This window comes from Semicossyphus pulcher, unplaced genomic scaffold (assembly GCF_022749685.1).
Source record: "Semicossyphus pulcher isolate SPU_LCO1_2020_fin unplaced genomic scaffold, fSemPul1.0.p SCAF_4, whole genome shotgun sequence".
Taxonomy (NCBI): domain Eukaryota; kingdom Metazoa; phylum Chordata; class Actinopteri; order Labriformes; family Labridae; genus Semicossyphus; species Semicossyphus pulcher.
This window is the reverse complement of record NW_027211715.1, coordinates 26,545,880-26,559,974: the sequence shown is the minus strand read 5'-3', so window position 1 is coordinate 26,559,974 and position 14,095 is coordinate 26,545,880. Positions and strand designations below refer to the sequence as shown.

Below are 14,095 nucleotides of genomic sequence, written 5' to 3'. Positions count from 1 at the left end.
ACTCATCCTCACTGGTCATCACTTAGCAACCAAACTACATACGGCATCATGACGGTTTTATAAGCCAGTTCTCAGATAGTTTTGCTAATTAACACCGTTGAGATATGTATAATCACACGTTTGGTTTATTCGTGCATTTTTTATCTCCCTTCTAATTCCTCCCTTTTTTAATTATGTAAATGCACTCCCCTACTTCTTACACATTTAAGATAATATATTGTGCTATAAATATGATGACAAAAATAATGAATTGGAAACAAACATTGTTGACAAAGAGTCTGTAATTATAGCTGTTTCCACTCTCTGATATAACAAGAGGGTGACTCACACTCTTTTATCTCACATGCTGTGTAAGTGAAATTATTAATACCAATTTACAACGGACAGCAAGTACAAAGATTTCCTTTGGTTTAATTAAATTTAGTTACATTTGGAGGATTTTCCAACTGCACAATAAAGCATTTATTCTTGTGTGACACATGTTAGGAGGATGCAGTAAGAGTTATGGTGGTATTTTATATGTTCACTTGTTCACACTGCATGTCATTTTTTTTTTTAAAGTGATGTGGTGACTTCACAGAGGTGTCATTACCAGCAGAGGAGCTGGGGGTTAGGCAGCACATGCTCCAGTCGGCTGTAGTTGGTTATGGTGAAGGTTAGCGTGGCGGGGGACGGGTTATTGGCAAAGTGCCGCGTGATTCCCGCCGGAAACGACAAAACCATCTCACCTATGATCTTCACAACACACCTGAGAGGAAGAGGAAGAGAAGAGGGGTGTCAGACAGGGACATAGAGACAGCAGAAACTAGAAAGACTCAATGTATGCTCCTTCTTTTTTTCTTACTTAATAAACATAAAAGATGGGAAACTTTAAAGATATAATATCAAAGTTTTCAGTTTTGTAGTATTTGGCGGCACCTTATGGCGATAAAAGACAAGTTGCGGGCGCATAAATCCTTTGTAACGGTTGTGACTCTTGATTTTCCTCGCTGGCGGTCGCTTTCCTTTTTTGACTGTGTGCCTTCATCTGAGCGTCGAAATTGTTTCTTTTTCTTTGGGTTTTCACTTATTTTTGATTTTGTATGTGCAGTCATCGATCTTTTCTTTGTTTGTTCAGCCATAGTAGATTATTGTTTACTCGCAACACTTGCAGAGACCGGAAAAGCAGCCGCTTAGCTCCGCCTACCCTCTCTGGCAGACCAACCACTGCTGGCTGATGGAAAACGCGTCACTAACTGGGCGCCGCTTGTGATTTTTTCCGCGAATGTCGCCACAGACACCCAGTCTGTAATACTGCAAATGCAAAGGCTCTCATCAGAGGGCCATAGGCTCAATCACCATTGTGTTACCTCATTCAGCGATAGATAGTGACTTAACAGACATTTATTTACATATAAATCTTCAAGATTATATCTTTAAGCCTAAAATAGATACAGTAGACGGTAACTTTTTGATAAAAGTTTTTATGTATAAAATAATTCTTGATTCACACAACTTTATCCTGAAGTTCCTTTATCTCTTCTCAACCTGCCTCAAAGCAATACTAACTCAGAAGCTGGGCATGCTCAGTGAGGTCCTTCTGACATGAAGCTGCTCTGCAGAAGTCTGCTGCAAGTTCTTTTGTATCAAATGAATGATTAGGCTCTTTACCCATCACTCAGACCAAAAAGGAAAGATGAGATCGAGGTGAGGCAAAATCTAATGTAATGACAAGTTACGTTAAAAGGTATGAAGCTGCATGTAACAGAGACAGTCTTAAAACCCAAAATATGCATTATTATTGTCACTACATAGTGGAAAAAGTTATCCTCAGACTGGAGAAGCTGGAACCATCATATATTTGGTACTGTAGCGACTAAGACAACAGAAAATATCTGCACCTAACTCACTCTCTTTGTCTGAGATCCCGCCTCCCAACTTAACAGGTAAATAAAGGTGAAACCAGGTGCCAATCACCAGAAGTAATTAAACCATTAAAGGAGCGCAACAAAACAAATGATAATCAATACAGAAATAAAGGTATTTTCCCTAAGAAATGTATGTAAAAAATTAATTGATGATCCAAAAAGTTGTCGATTATGTTAGTGTAGCCTGACTAATCGATTAATCGACTAACTGTTGTTTAGTTCGTTGACCTACTTGCTGGGGTCGGCTCCTTTAAAGAAGGCGTTGACCGTCTCTGTGAACGCAGCGGCCACAGGCAGAGTGTCCTGAGCCCCCATGGTGAGAGGACTGGGCCCTCTGGAGCAGCCTGGAGGGAACACACACACATACAGACACACAAACACATTAAAATAGTCTGAATGTGGCACGAAACACACTCCAAGGTCCATAGCTCATCATCCACTAAGCTCGATTGTCACTTTAAACTATCCTTGATTTAAGAATGAATAAGTTCAAGCTCCAAAATCATGACAATAAACTCCTCCTGACCAAAAGTGTTTGTATGAAATGAGGAACAACACATTGCGAGCAAACTATTGTAATGAAACGAAACTTTACAACAGTTTGAAATGAGAACAAATGTTGGTGTTAGTAAGGTGGCATGAAAGGTTATATGCATACAGGAAACCCATTTCTCTCTGCTCTTTGACTGTGAAATCGTTAAACACAATAGGATTAAACATCTCCCTTTTATACAGCATGCTACAACTTCTTTCCACTGAATGTGCACACAGGAAGATGAGAAAGAAAAGAAAGCAGCAGCAGAGAAAGAGAGGGAGAGAGAGAGAGAGAGAGAGAGAGAGAGATGTGCATGCTTGTTGCTGCTCAAGCTGAATTATTCTGACAAGATCAGAGTAGATCAGACAGCCCAAAGATCAAAAACCAAGAACCAAACGGCCAAAAGTGACGACAGAAGGATTAGTAAAGTACACGAAGAACGATCATTCTTCAGGGCATGAATGAAAGGCAGTCAGCGCCGAAGAAATGACAATGAACAATGTCAGGAAGAGAAGGTAGATGAAGATATGACTGCATATGAGGGGGCTCAGCCAGGAGTTAGCATGGCGTGGGTTAAGGGTGATGAGGGGATTGCAAAGGAGAAAGAGGAGGAAAGGGAAGAAGGAAGGAAGGAAGGAAAGAAGGGGCAGGGCAAGGGAGGGGCGAAGCTTGCACAAATGAGCCCCGAAAAGAGAGTGTGTGTGTGTGTGTGTGTGTGTGTGTGAGACGCAACCCTGCTGCAGAGCAAACTTACCTTCAAATGTTAAATAAAACTTCCCTCTGTCAAACCATACAAGGGATGGCTGGTCATTCTCTGTGTGGGGTTGAGGGATGGAGGAGGAAGGGAGGTGGGCAAGGGAAGAGGGAGGAGGAGGAGGAGAGAGGAGGAAGAGGGATGAAGGGGAGGGAAGTGGGTGAGGAGGGGTGAGAGGGGGAGGGAGAGAAGGACAGTAGCGTGAGTCTCACATGGCAGGTCTATCACACGTCACAGTGAGGTGGAGGTTGGTGGGACGAAAGGGGGACAAGAGGGGCCACGGCAAGCCGAGACAGAACAACACGGGGGGGTGACTGGATGTTTGTTTTCGTGGGTGCGTGCGTGCGTGAGGAAGTGCAGGAGTGAGGTGGAGTGAGGGCCAGATGTTTGCTGCTGGATGCTGGCAGTGGTGCGACTCAATGCGCAAGATGTGTAATAGAGAGAAGAGAGAGGCGAGGCTGTGGAGTCTGAGGGGGGTCTGCCAGGAGAGACAGTCTGATGGCTGTCAGCTACATTGTTTCTCTTGATAAAACAGTAATGCTACACCAGCTGACACTCAGAATATAAGCAGTACAAAGGGTCCTGTGTCTTTTATCAGGGACATACTGCAGTTGTTTGTCTAAGGCTTTGCTGTCAGTTGTCTGTGCTCTCATTTTTAGGTCTCCTATTTTGAAATTATGAAACAGACTGAAGGAGACTGTCGTGAACAAAGACATCCTGCAGGGGGCAGCAATGAGACTAAGACCAGAGAGGGAGAAGAGGGGTCTGTGATGCACAGAGAGATGCTGTGTCTCAATTTCAGGGGGCTGGATCGTTCTGAAGACCTCACAGAGCCAAACAAAGGGGATTCAGACAGAGCCAAACTTTAGCACCTTTAGGTAAAAATGCTCCTGTTGTCTGATTGTTTTGTTGTTGTTTGTTTTTTCTTTTTTCTCTTTCTCCTGTTATTTTCCTCTTGTTTCGGTCTCCTGTTTGTTACTATGTCACATTTTGTAAAGTTTTATAGATCTTGTTATCTTTGCTCTTTACTGTTTTACTCTCGAAAATGAGATGGCACATCTCAAGGTTTTTTTCTTCTTCTAATTAATGAATTTACAACAGTATTGCAGTTGTTCCAAGCCCGGGGATCAGGATCCCTGAAGGGCCCACGAAAGGGGCAGCACAAGGTGAAGGTCACAGGTGAAAGAAGTTGGGAATTGGCAGATTACAGGACATTGCAGGCTGCAAAAGTGTTCCTGTCTTCAGACTTTGGGGAAAAGAAAAGAAGACTTTGGGCCATGCATGATGTATTTGGTCCCAAGTAGGAGGTCCAAGTCCCTGAACTGGGATGCATCTCCAGTTTGAATAGAACAAGTTTTAACAGGGGTTGTGTTTCCATGAATTACCTCAATTTTATCTGACAAAAAACACGACTCTGACAACAAATGTGTGCATTTTTCTCATGTCAGTATTTCAGCTGGACACAGAACCCCTCCTGGCAGAACAGGATAAGCTTGTTTTAGTCTACTATTGTTTTGATGGGAGGTCCCAGCAGTGACGGTGTGTTGTTGGGTGCTGGCTGATGGAACGGTGAGAGCGAAGAGAACAAAAGGGCAGGTGTTCAGATGGGGGAGGGCAGAGTTCGGTGCTGTATTTGTTTATGGCTGGAGAGTGCGTGAGTGATGTGAGTGACAGGTGCGAAAGGTGGGCGTCAGGGGTCGAGTGTGGGAGGAGACCGAGGTTGAACTTGAGGTTGTGTTGCGCCACTCCAGCGGTAAAGAGAGGATAGCATGAATACCAAACAGCTGCTGCCTGTCTAATTCGGCTTAATTCTCATGGCAGACTTCAAACGACTCTGTGAGCAGCAGCTCTGATGTGACAGCATGTGTGAGAGAGTGTGTTTCAGTGTGTGTTTGAGAGAGAAAGACACAATATGGATCTCAAGGGCCCACAGATGAGGAGCTCTTCAGACGAGCTCATCGAACACACAGCACACAAATACACTCTTGTGGTGCAGACTGAAAGTAAAGGTATCTGGGAGCGACTGAACTGCACTCTGCACACACACACACATATATATTATGTGTGTCGCCAAGAGTAGAAACAGGAGGTTGCCATGGTGACATGGCGAGACAGCCACTGGTGCACAGTCATAAAACAGAGAGAAAGGTCCCACGAGCAGGTAGATGGGTAAAATGGCACAAACACTCAACACGTCAAATATTTTATGCAATAGATGCAGCTTTTTGTGCGACCACAGCTTCCATTTCTTTTCCTGGCAGATTTTTTCTGTGGCTGAACGAGGGAATGAGAGAGCGAGATGTGCAGAAAAAGAGAAAGAGTGAGAGAATAGAGAAGAAGAAGAGAGAGGCTATTATATCTATTAAATGCTTGGGAAATGAGTGGGAAGGTATGAGTTGGCAAGAGCTGATGACGAAAAATGACGATTTCACTGAAAAATGCTGCCACGATTCAAAAGAAAATAAATGAACGTGTGGTATGTCCCTACATCTGTGAGCAAAACCTGAAGTACACTATTTAAATAAGTAGGTATTAGGAAAATGACACAGACAAGGCGTTTTTATATCTCAACATTTGAGATGTTTTAGAATTTAAATGATGGTCAGAATGTGCACAGGACCTAGAAAATAGTCTCACTTTCCCAATACCTACAGGTTTTGACATCAGTCGAGAAAGCACAAAAACACTAAGTGATGACCTTTACCCTTCTCTGTCATACGCACTCAGGGTAAAGGGCATCAAACAGCTGGAAAACTTACACAGGAACACTCCCTTCAAACCTCTTTCACATCCCTGCCCCCCATATCTCTCTCTCTGTGAGGGGGTCGTTACTCTACCTGCAAATGAATCAAAGTGTCTCCCAAAGGTGGGCAGTTTGTCTACATAAGCATCGTCTTCTGACAAGGCCAAAGGAAAAAACAAGGAGACAAAGAAACGACAAAACAAAAAAAACAGAAAGCAAATCAAACCAAGGAGGAATAAAAATCATAACAGTACATTCATGCATTCGAAAATTAGAAAGAAAAAAGAAAAGATTTTACATCTTTAACACAAAAGAGCTGAAAGGGTTAAATTCAAAAGGACTGGAACTGGAATAGGTGCAGTTTTTAACTATAACTGTCTGAGGACTTAAAGATACAATCTCAAAGATTTCAAACTCGTTCTCTTTGGCGGCACCTTGTGGTGATAAGCGGTAATAGTGGAAGTACACTTCCTACATATCCAGGGGTCCACGGTTGTCTACGGTTGTAACTCTCGATTTTCCTCGCCGACGGTCGCTTTCCTTTTTAGACTGTTCGCCTTCATCTGAGCGTCCAATTTGTTTCTTTTTCTTTGGATTTTCACTTATTTTGGAAGTTGTATCTGTAGTCATCCATCTTTTCTTTGTTTGTTCAGCCATAGTAGATTACTGTTTACTCGCAACACTTGCAGAGAGCGGAAAAGCAGCCGCTTAGCTCCGCCTACCCTCTCTGGCAGACCAACCACTGCTGGGTTATGGAAAACGAGTCACTATCTGGGCGCCGCTTGGGATTTTTTTCCGTGAATGTCGACACAGACACCCAGTCTGTAAAAATATGATATACTGCAAATGTAAAGTCTTTCATCAGTTGGTCAAAGGCTCAATCGTCGTGTTACCTCATTTGGCGATAGACATTGAGTTAAAAGACATTTATTTAAATGAAAATCTTCGAGATAATACCTTTAAGTCCAGTCATATATTTTCATGTCAGAGTCTATCTGAGAGGATGTTTCCCTATTGTTTGTCCCTGCAATCTGTTTAAAAAAGCGACATCCAGTCAGGGATTATTTCCTGTTTTTATGCAACTTCTACCTCCAGAGGGTCTATTTTTTTAATCTGATATGACTCAGCCATGTAACAGTCTACTGAGATTTGTCATTATCCACTAAAACTCTGCGCTGCGAGGTCCTTCAGTGCTGAATCTAAAGTTAGATCAAGGAGTGTAAACTGTAGTTGTGCCATTAATTCATTAAAGAAGGCTTGTGGAGAATGTCTGCTCTTTAAAATTAAAATTAACACCCTGCCTCACAGCCTCACCTCCCACTCACACCACAAGTATGTGTGTGAGGGTGTAATTATGATGTGTCTGTCTGTGCGGCTGCCTAAGCTAGACAATATTTATGCACAATTGAACAATTTGTTAAATCAAAATGACCCTTGGAAATGATCTATTCCTACTTAATATGAAAAGAAATCAATAAACAAATGATTGCAGCGGACTTTCAATCTATCTCTGGATAGTAAAAGCTTACATGCATGGGTTTAAATGATGCACGGTAATTAGATGCAACTGCAGTTTTTGGATCTGTATTAATGACATCCATCATTTAGTGGATCATCATTGCCAGGAAGCTGTCACCTTTCCAGGAAAATTAAATGTAAAAAAGAATACATAAAAACACAGCTGCAGGACTCATTCTAAACAGAAGGAAGGACGGGGCCGGTGCATAAAATCAATAACAAACTTTTAATATTACACATAAACAGTTAAATTCAACTTCCACTGCCAGCCTCTGTGACCACAGCCACCAGACGACAGGCTGCAGAGCTCAGTGACTGTTGAGGGAGCACACACCTGACACGGACACGGAGAGCTCTTTACCGACGGTGGGGGTGGTGGCGGCACTCATGGAGTTGGTGGAGGAGATCGAAGAGGTGCTCTCGGCCCGCGCCAACGGGGCGATGGGAGGGGGGCTGGCAGAGTGGATCGGCGGGCTAAACGGACGATTCTAAAAGGATAGAAAGGTATAAGAAGAAAGACAGATTAGACTGTCATAACAATGGGGCTAAAATCTTGAACTTTAACTATATTTTTCTATTTTTAATGAATGCTTTAATCAGTAAAAGTTGTTTCTTTTTTAAACAAAAAAACAGTTAGAAAAATAGTGCAAACATAATCTCAATTAGAAGAGAAAATAAGATAAATTACACGACTTACTGCGTCTCCTATAGTGGGTTTCCCTGGTGGAAGTTTGGGCCGTGAGGGAGGGCGAGGCGGAGGAGGTGGTGGGGTTTGGTTCACTGACGAGGGAGTGGCAGGTCGCACCGGAGAAGAAGAACCTGCAGAGCAGAAGAGAAACATAAGACTTTATTTCCAAAACGCTGCCATTCTTTTTAAACGCTTCATAGTGTGGAAAAGGCTACAGTGCAACTGAGAATAGGTGCAGGATGGACAGAATCTTTAGACACATTGGCCAGCATACTTCCTTTTCCTATCTTGGCTGGATATTGATACTCATTGTAACTGAAGCTGAGCTAAAAACAAGGGAATCATTAGTTTCACCTTGCAAACCTACATTTAAACAGTCATTTTATTGTTTTCGCTGCTTTTCTAAGAAACGTCTACCATACACATCTCTACTAAGAAAGAAAACCTGCTTTTTTAGCTTTAGCCTAAGGAATCTGTTATTACTGACAATAAGGATTTGCCTGAAGCTGCAACCAGATACAATTGTTTTCAAACAGCGCTGGCATTATACAGTATCTGCTAAACTATTAGTCACACGCTTTCATTTGTGAACTGCAGGTCTAAATTTGATCAGTGTTCTCCCTTGTATTGAGACTTTTCTTGAAAATGGATATGTGTAATATGTTTCAGTTCCTGGCTCATTCATATTTAACAGAAAAGACTTGAAAGGTGAAAGTTTCTGTCACATTTAGATATTTTCTTAGGTTTTTTCCTTTTAGAGTGTCTACCTAGTGAGCTTCCAGGGTTCCTTGAGAAGTTCATTCTTTAAATACTGACAGTACTGGTTGACAACTCCTACAGAAGACATTGTATGTGCAATAGAAAGAAGATGTTCAACTGAAGTGAAGTCTGACCTTTAACTGCAAGGCAGTCTGAAAAACAGCCTCTGCCTAGACATCGGGTCAAAACATTTTTTTCAGGGTTAAAATATGCAGAATCAGGGTTCAGTTCAAAGGAGCAATTCTCCCCTGGAAAAAGCCACAGTCAGTCAAAGCTGGTGTTCTCTGTAATCAATAGAAGCAATAATATTTGAAATTGGCGCCATAGCTGCAGAGAAAGTTGTACAAACAGCTTGTGGTATCGCCCATTCTACAATTCCTACAACACCCAGCGTGCATTGCACCCCTCCCTCTGAAAGGAATGGCCCAACGAGAGACGCTAGAGTGAAATACTACTGTTTTCCAGTCAAGGACATTGATCACTGCAGGCAATGGGTCAGAGCGGTACAGAATCCGGAATACGACGAGAATATACCAGTGGATCTTTTAAAAAATCTTCAGGTCTGCAGTCTACATTTCAGACCTGACGATTTTGAACGAGACATGACATCGGAGGCGGGCGTCCTAGATTAAGGGAGTGTAGTTTAGCAAGCTCCCTGGCCTCTGCCAGATGACGTGTTTTACGTAGTCTGGCGTAGGTTTTCCAGGGCCCATTGGAGAAGCGGATAGCGTCCTCCAAAGGCACAGAGCAACATTGCATTTTTTTCCTACCATAATGGCATTAGCCCCCCATAATAGCATGATAGGACTGAGGTTGAAAATCGGTGATCTGGCCCCTTAAGCCAGTTTGACAAAAAAAGATAATGCAATCATCTCAAATCAAAACAATCTCTACTTCTATCTTCATTTGTACGGATGCTATTGGTGTTACCGGTCACCTGACCTCTATGATGACCTGGAATCTGTATTTTTGTAATTCCGATTTTAAAGTGGGACAATCAATCACCATCATCTGAACGCCATGGTTATCACCTGGTTGCATTCAGTGAGTAATTTCCACCAATCAGAGCTCTAATAAAAACCTGTCCTTTATAATGCTCCAATGAGAGTCACAGTCTACTAACCGCTATTTGTGCCACCAGCTCCAGCCGTGGGTCCGGGTGACGACACCACCGCCCGGTACGTGGGAGGAGGAGGTGGAGGAGGCGTACTCCTGTTGCCCTGGCTGGCATCAACGGGCGATGTGACACTTTCAGCTCCGTCCTCTTTGGGATTAGTGGAGTCTGTGTTCTTGGACTGCTCCTCTTGAAGCAGGGCAAGAGGCGGTGGGGTGGGCCGAGTTGCAGGATCCTCGGCGGGAGGTGTCACCGCAGGAGGGGTTCTTGCTTTGGGAGCAGGGGGCGGTGGGACGCTGGTAGGTGACTCAAGAGTAGGTGGAGAGGAAGCGGGAGGAGAAGCGAGATCCTTTGGTGGTGCAGGGGGTGGAGAGGTGGCAAGCGTGGGAGGATTTAGGTCCTCAGGTGTAGGAGGACCTGAGCGTACAGGAGGTGCAGCATGCTCCTCCGCGGGAGGTGGAGAGGTTGGTAGAGGGGGAAGAGGTTCTTCTTTTGGGGGAGGAGAGGTGGGGAGAGGTGGTGCAGGGTCGTCTGGAGGAGGTGGTGATGTTGGTAAGGGAGGGGCAGGAGATTCAGGTGGAGGCGGGGAAGCTGGCAGCGGAGGTGCTGGTTCCTCTGGTAAAGGCGGATGAGCAGCAGATTCTTCACTGAAGCAGACCCACGAGTCACTTGTCTCCTCGCCAGCAGGGGGAGCCTGTTCTGGCCCAAAGATGTTGTCCAGGTCTGCTATTGACGGCTTCCTGGCAGAACCGTCTGCTTCTATTGACACTTCTGCAACACAGACAACCAGCGACCAATCAAATGCTGTGTGTGCACAGAAGCACAATGTGTTTACGCAGAGAGATAAAACATGGCACACAGAGAAAGTAACAGACAGAAAGTTGGAAATAAAAAAAAACTGTAACTCAAATGTAGAAGTTTCAAGGTGATAGTGATACAACAGGAGGCAGAAATAATAACATGTCTTACCGGCATCCTCTGCAGAAGGAGAGCCTGTCGGCGGGGTGGAGGTTGGGACATTCTTGGGTGGAAGAGGAGGTGGAGCTGGAATAAAAAGAATAGTGCAACATAAATTAAAGGCAACTCCAGGAGAAATCTAAAAGTTCATGTTGATACATATTTATTTATTTTTTATTGTTGACAACTGTGACGTCACGACAACTTATGAAGGGCGGTATACAATGCTGACAAAAAGATATGCAGCCTATAACACACAAATGAATGTAAGGAATATGGACGTTATCCCACCTGCCAAACACAATCAAAACAAAGTGAAGACAAGGGATAATCACAAAATCACCACCATGCAGCACAGTGACACCACCATGCCAAATGCAGGAAGGAGGCAGCGAGGGAGGAGGGGTTGGTGCAGAGTCATACTTAACTGTCCCATAAAATAAACCATAACCAACAATGAATCAGTTTGCTCTGAGATGGCAGATGAAATGGAAAAGGATAACCCCGGCTGTTTAGTAAGAGAGGTGAAGTTATCACTACACAGTTTGATCGGGTCAGTTTGCACGTCTGTTTGTTAGTTGGATGATGACGATGGGCTCCATGAGGTGAGCTGATGGGTCTGAAGTCATTCCAGGGAGGAGAGAGGAAGTGCGGCACAAAATGCAGAGCATTACAAAACTTACTTCCTGCTGGGAAGGATCTTGTCAAAGGAGACTCGGGCTCTGGGAGAGGAGCCCCCCACGCATCGGACTCAGACAGAACCACTACGTTTAGGAGGGGACAAAACAGGTCGAGTCAGGGGCATTACAACCACAACACGGAGTGTTCTCTGAGTCTTTGGGGCTTAGAAAAGGTAATAGGTGTAAGAGGGGAAACAACACAGGTCAGCATGTCAATAACACTGTTCATTAGAGAAAACAGATACCCTGCTTCAAGGGCAGACTGCAGTCAGGATGTGTTTTACTGTAATACTAGAATACCCTTTTTTCATGCCAGCTGAATTTCAGTCACATATCACTTTAATATGTCCATACTTTTTTTGATTATCCATCAATCCAATCAATAAATCGCTAAAGTCAAATTCAGATTCCTGCTTCTTAAATGTGAGTATTTTCTGGTTTCTTTACTCTTCTATAACAATAAACTGAATATCTTCAGGTGGGTTGTGGACACAACAAGCCGATCGAGGAGGTAATATTTGGATTTATGAAACACTGATTGACATTTTTCACCAATTTATCACATTTTATGAACTAAACGTCTCATGGCTTAATCGAGAAAATAATCAACAATGAAGTCAGGTCAGGTGGCTGAATAAAAAAAAGCTTACCGCTTGTCTCAACAAAAAAAATCAGAAGATGCTAAAACCCACATTATTAGGGTAAGACGAAATAACAACACACGAGAGGTTAGTTAACTGGAAGATCCTTTTTATAATGTTCACACTGAGCTAGTCATCTAACCGTCTAACTGTTATAGTTCTGCTGGATATTTAAGCCAAAATGTTGCACGAAAGCTTTATGAAAAAATTGGATTAAAGAAGATTTGCTAATGCTTTGCTTTTTTAGGCATTTAATTCACTGGATTAAAAATAACCTTTCCTCCATGTTCTATATCTATGAACTGTTAATCAAATACTTACACTCAGATGAGAGTTCATTAGGTATACTTGGTTATAACTACAGCAGTCAGGACATGATATTCCCTTCCTGAAGGCTATAATGCTCAGTGGTGCTGTTGAGTCATTACACTGACAAGAGTTTAATTTTTTCTGAGCAGGGCGAGGGTGCTAAACAACAATAACCTACAATAATAAACACTTATCTTTATGACTCAGTCTAACTATTTCAGTATCTTCCCAAATGATCACAAGAGTGAACAATGCCTCACTAAAAACATTTAAACAAACACTGAACATTATAACCTTCATAAAGGCAGGATTTACTGCGGGACTGTACTTATTAAACTGGCAACCGAGTCTTCAATGACATAAACCATGATGAAAGGCTTAATACATATCATAACCCTCTGTCTTGTGAAGATAAAACCAGAATGTGTAAGAAAGTTAAAGTTCCCAGTGTTGAACACAGGCCTGTTTTATTTGTCTGAATGAATGAATGTAAAAAGGGAATTTGTGTCAAGTTGATATTAGTTATGCCTGACGTGGCAGTTGCGTAACAGTGAAGAGCTCTTCCACAGCCTGAAGCACTAAATCCTACTGGATTGGATGAGAACGGGTGACAGCAGAATCTGCATATCAACAAGCTGCCATGTGCAAATGAACACGACTTCTCAGTGTCAATCTCAACTTTGACCTCAGCAAAGACAGACTGAGTAACAACTGCACAGCCTGAGGAAAGAACAAATGTTGTCAGAGATATAGGTGAGAGGGAGGGGGAGGAGGATAGAGATGACAGAGAGAGTGTATCTGCTATGACAGCCAAGCAGGGCTTAGCTAGAAGCCTTAAAGAGACAAAATGTGTGTGTTCAGAGAGCCCTTTCAGTGCTTTGCTCACAGTTTGACAAAAAAAACTACGCTGGTTAACACCCGTCAGCACAAACAAGTGCTCAGAAACAATAAAGACACAGAGTGACAAAGACACAGAGAGGAGGGTTACCTTCAGTTTTTGGTTCTCCAAAGGATGTTTCCAGAGGAGGCCCAAATAAGGCTGTGGTGTCTTCAGGGACTGGTGGTGTTGGTTGAATGCTGCAACAGACAAAGGACAAAATAAGAGAAGAAGCTGCGTGACATAATGGCAACAGATCATCATTTAAAGGAAACAGCTATGTTGTACATGACTTAACAGTAAGAGAATCAAAAGTGTTTACACTTTAAAGAAACAATGCAGATGTACTCATCATGGCACTATCTTATATAGCTGAATATACAGGTTTTTATTGATTAAAATTTCGTCTTAGTTTTCATTTATTTTATGGAAGGCTTTGTGCTTAAATTTGAGCCTGTTTGTTGTAGTTGTTTTGTGTATGTCTGTGTTTGTGTTGCCTTTATTTTGTGCATATATTGCAGAGTAGTTGAACCATTTTTAATATTATGAATAATTTTATGTTGTACGTCATGCTACCATGCAGTTTCTGATTAAACTTAAAGCTACAGTGGGC

The 14,095-nt window shown here is 42.8% G+C and overlaps 1 protein-coding gene across 1 annotated transcript in view; it reads right to left on the bottom strand.

Annotated features, from left to right (window-relative positions):
• sgip1a (SH3GL interacting endocytic adaptor 1a) overlaps nt 1-14,095 on the bottom strand; it is a 35,488-nt gene that overhangs the window by 7,969 nt on the left and 13,424 nt on the right. The window contains exons 10-19 of the mRNA XM_069679398.1: nt 13,594-13,682; nt 11,659-11,739; nt 10,988-11,062; nt 10,028-10,789; nt 8,155-8,276; nt 7,792-7,945; nt 6,034-6,093; nt 3,197-3,256; nt 2,140-2,251; nt 593-748 (exon numbers count right to left, since the gene is read on the bottom strand). Coding sequence (XP_069535499.1) covers nt 593-748; nt 2,140-2,251; nt 3,197-3,256; nt 6,034-6,093; nt 7,792-7,945; nt 8,155-8,276; nt 10,028-10,789; nt 10,988-11,062; nt 11,659-11,739; nt 13,594-13,682 — 1,671 coding nt within the window. The remainder of the gene's footprint in view (nt 1-592; nt 749-2,139; nt 2,252-3,196; nt 3,257-6,033; nt 6,094-7,791; nt 7,946-8,154; nt 8,277-10,027; nt 10,790-10,987; nt 11,063-11,658; nt 11,740-13,593; nt 13,683-14,095) is intronic.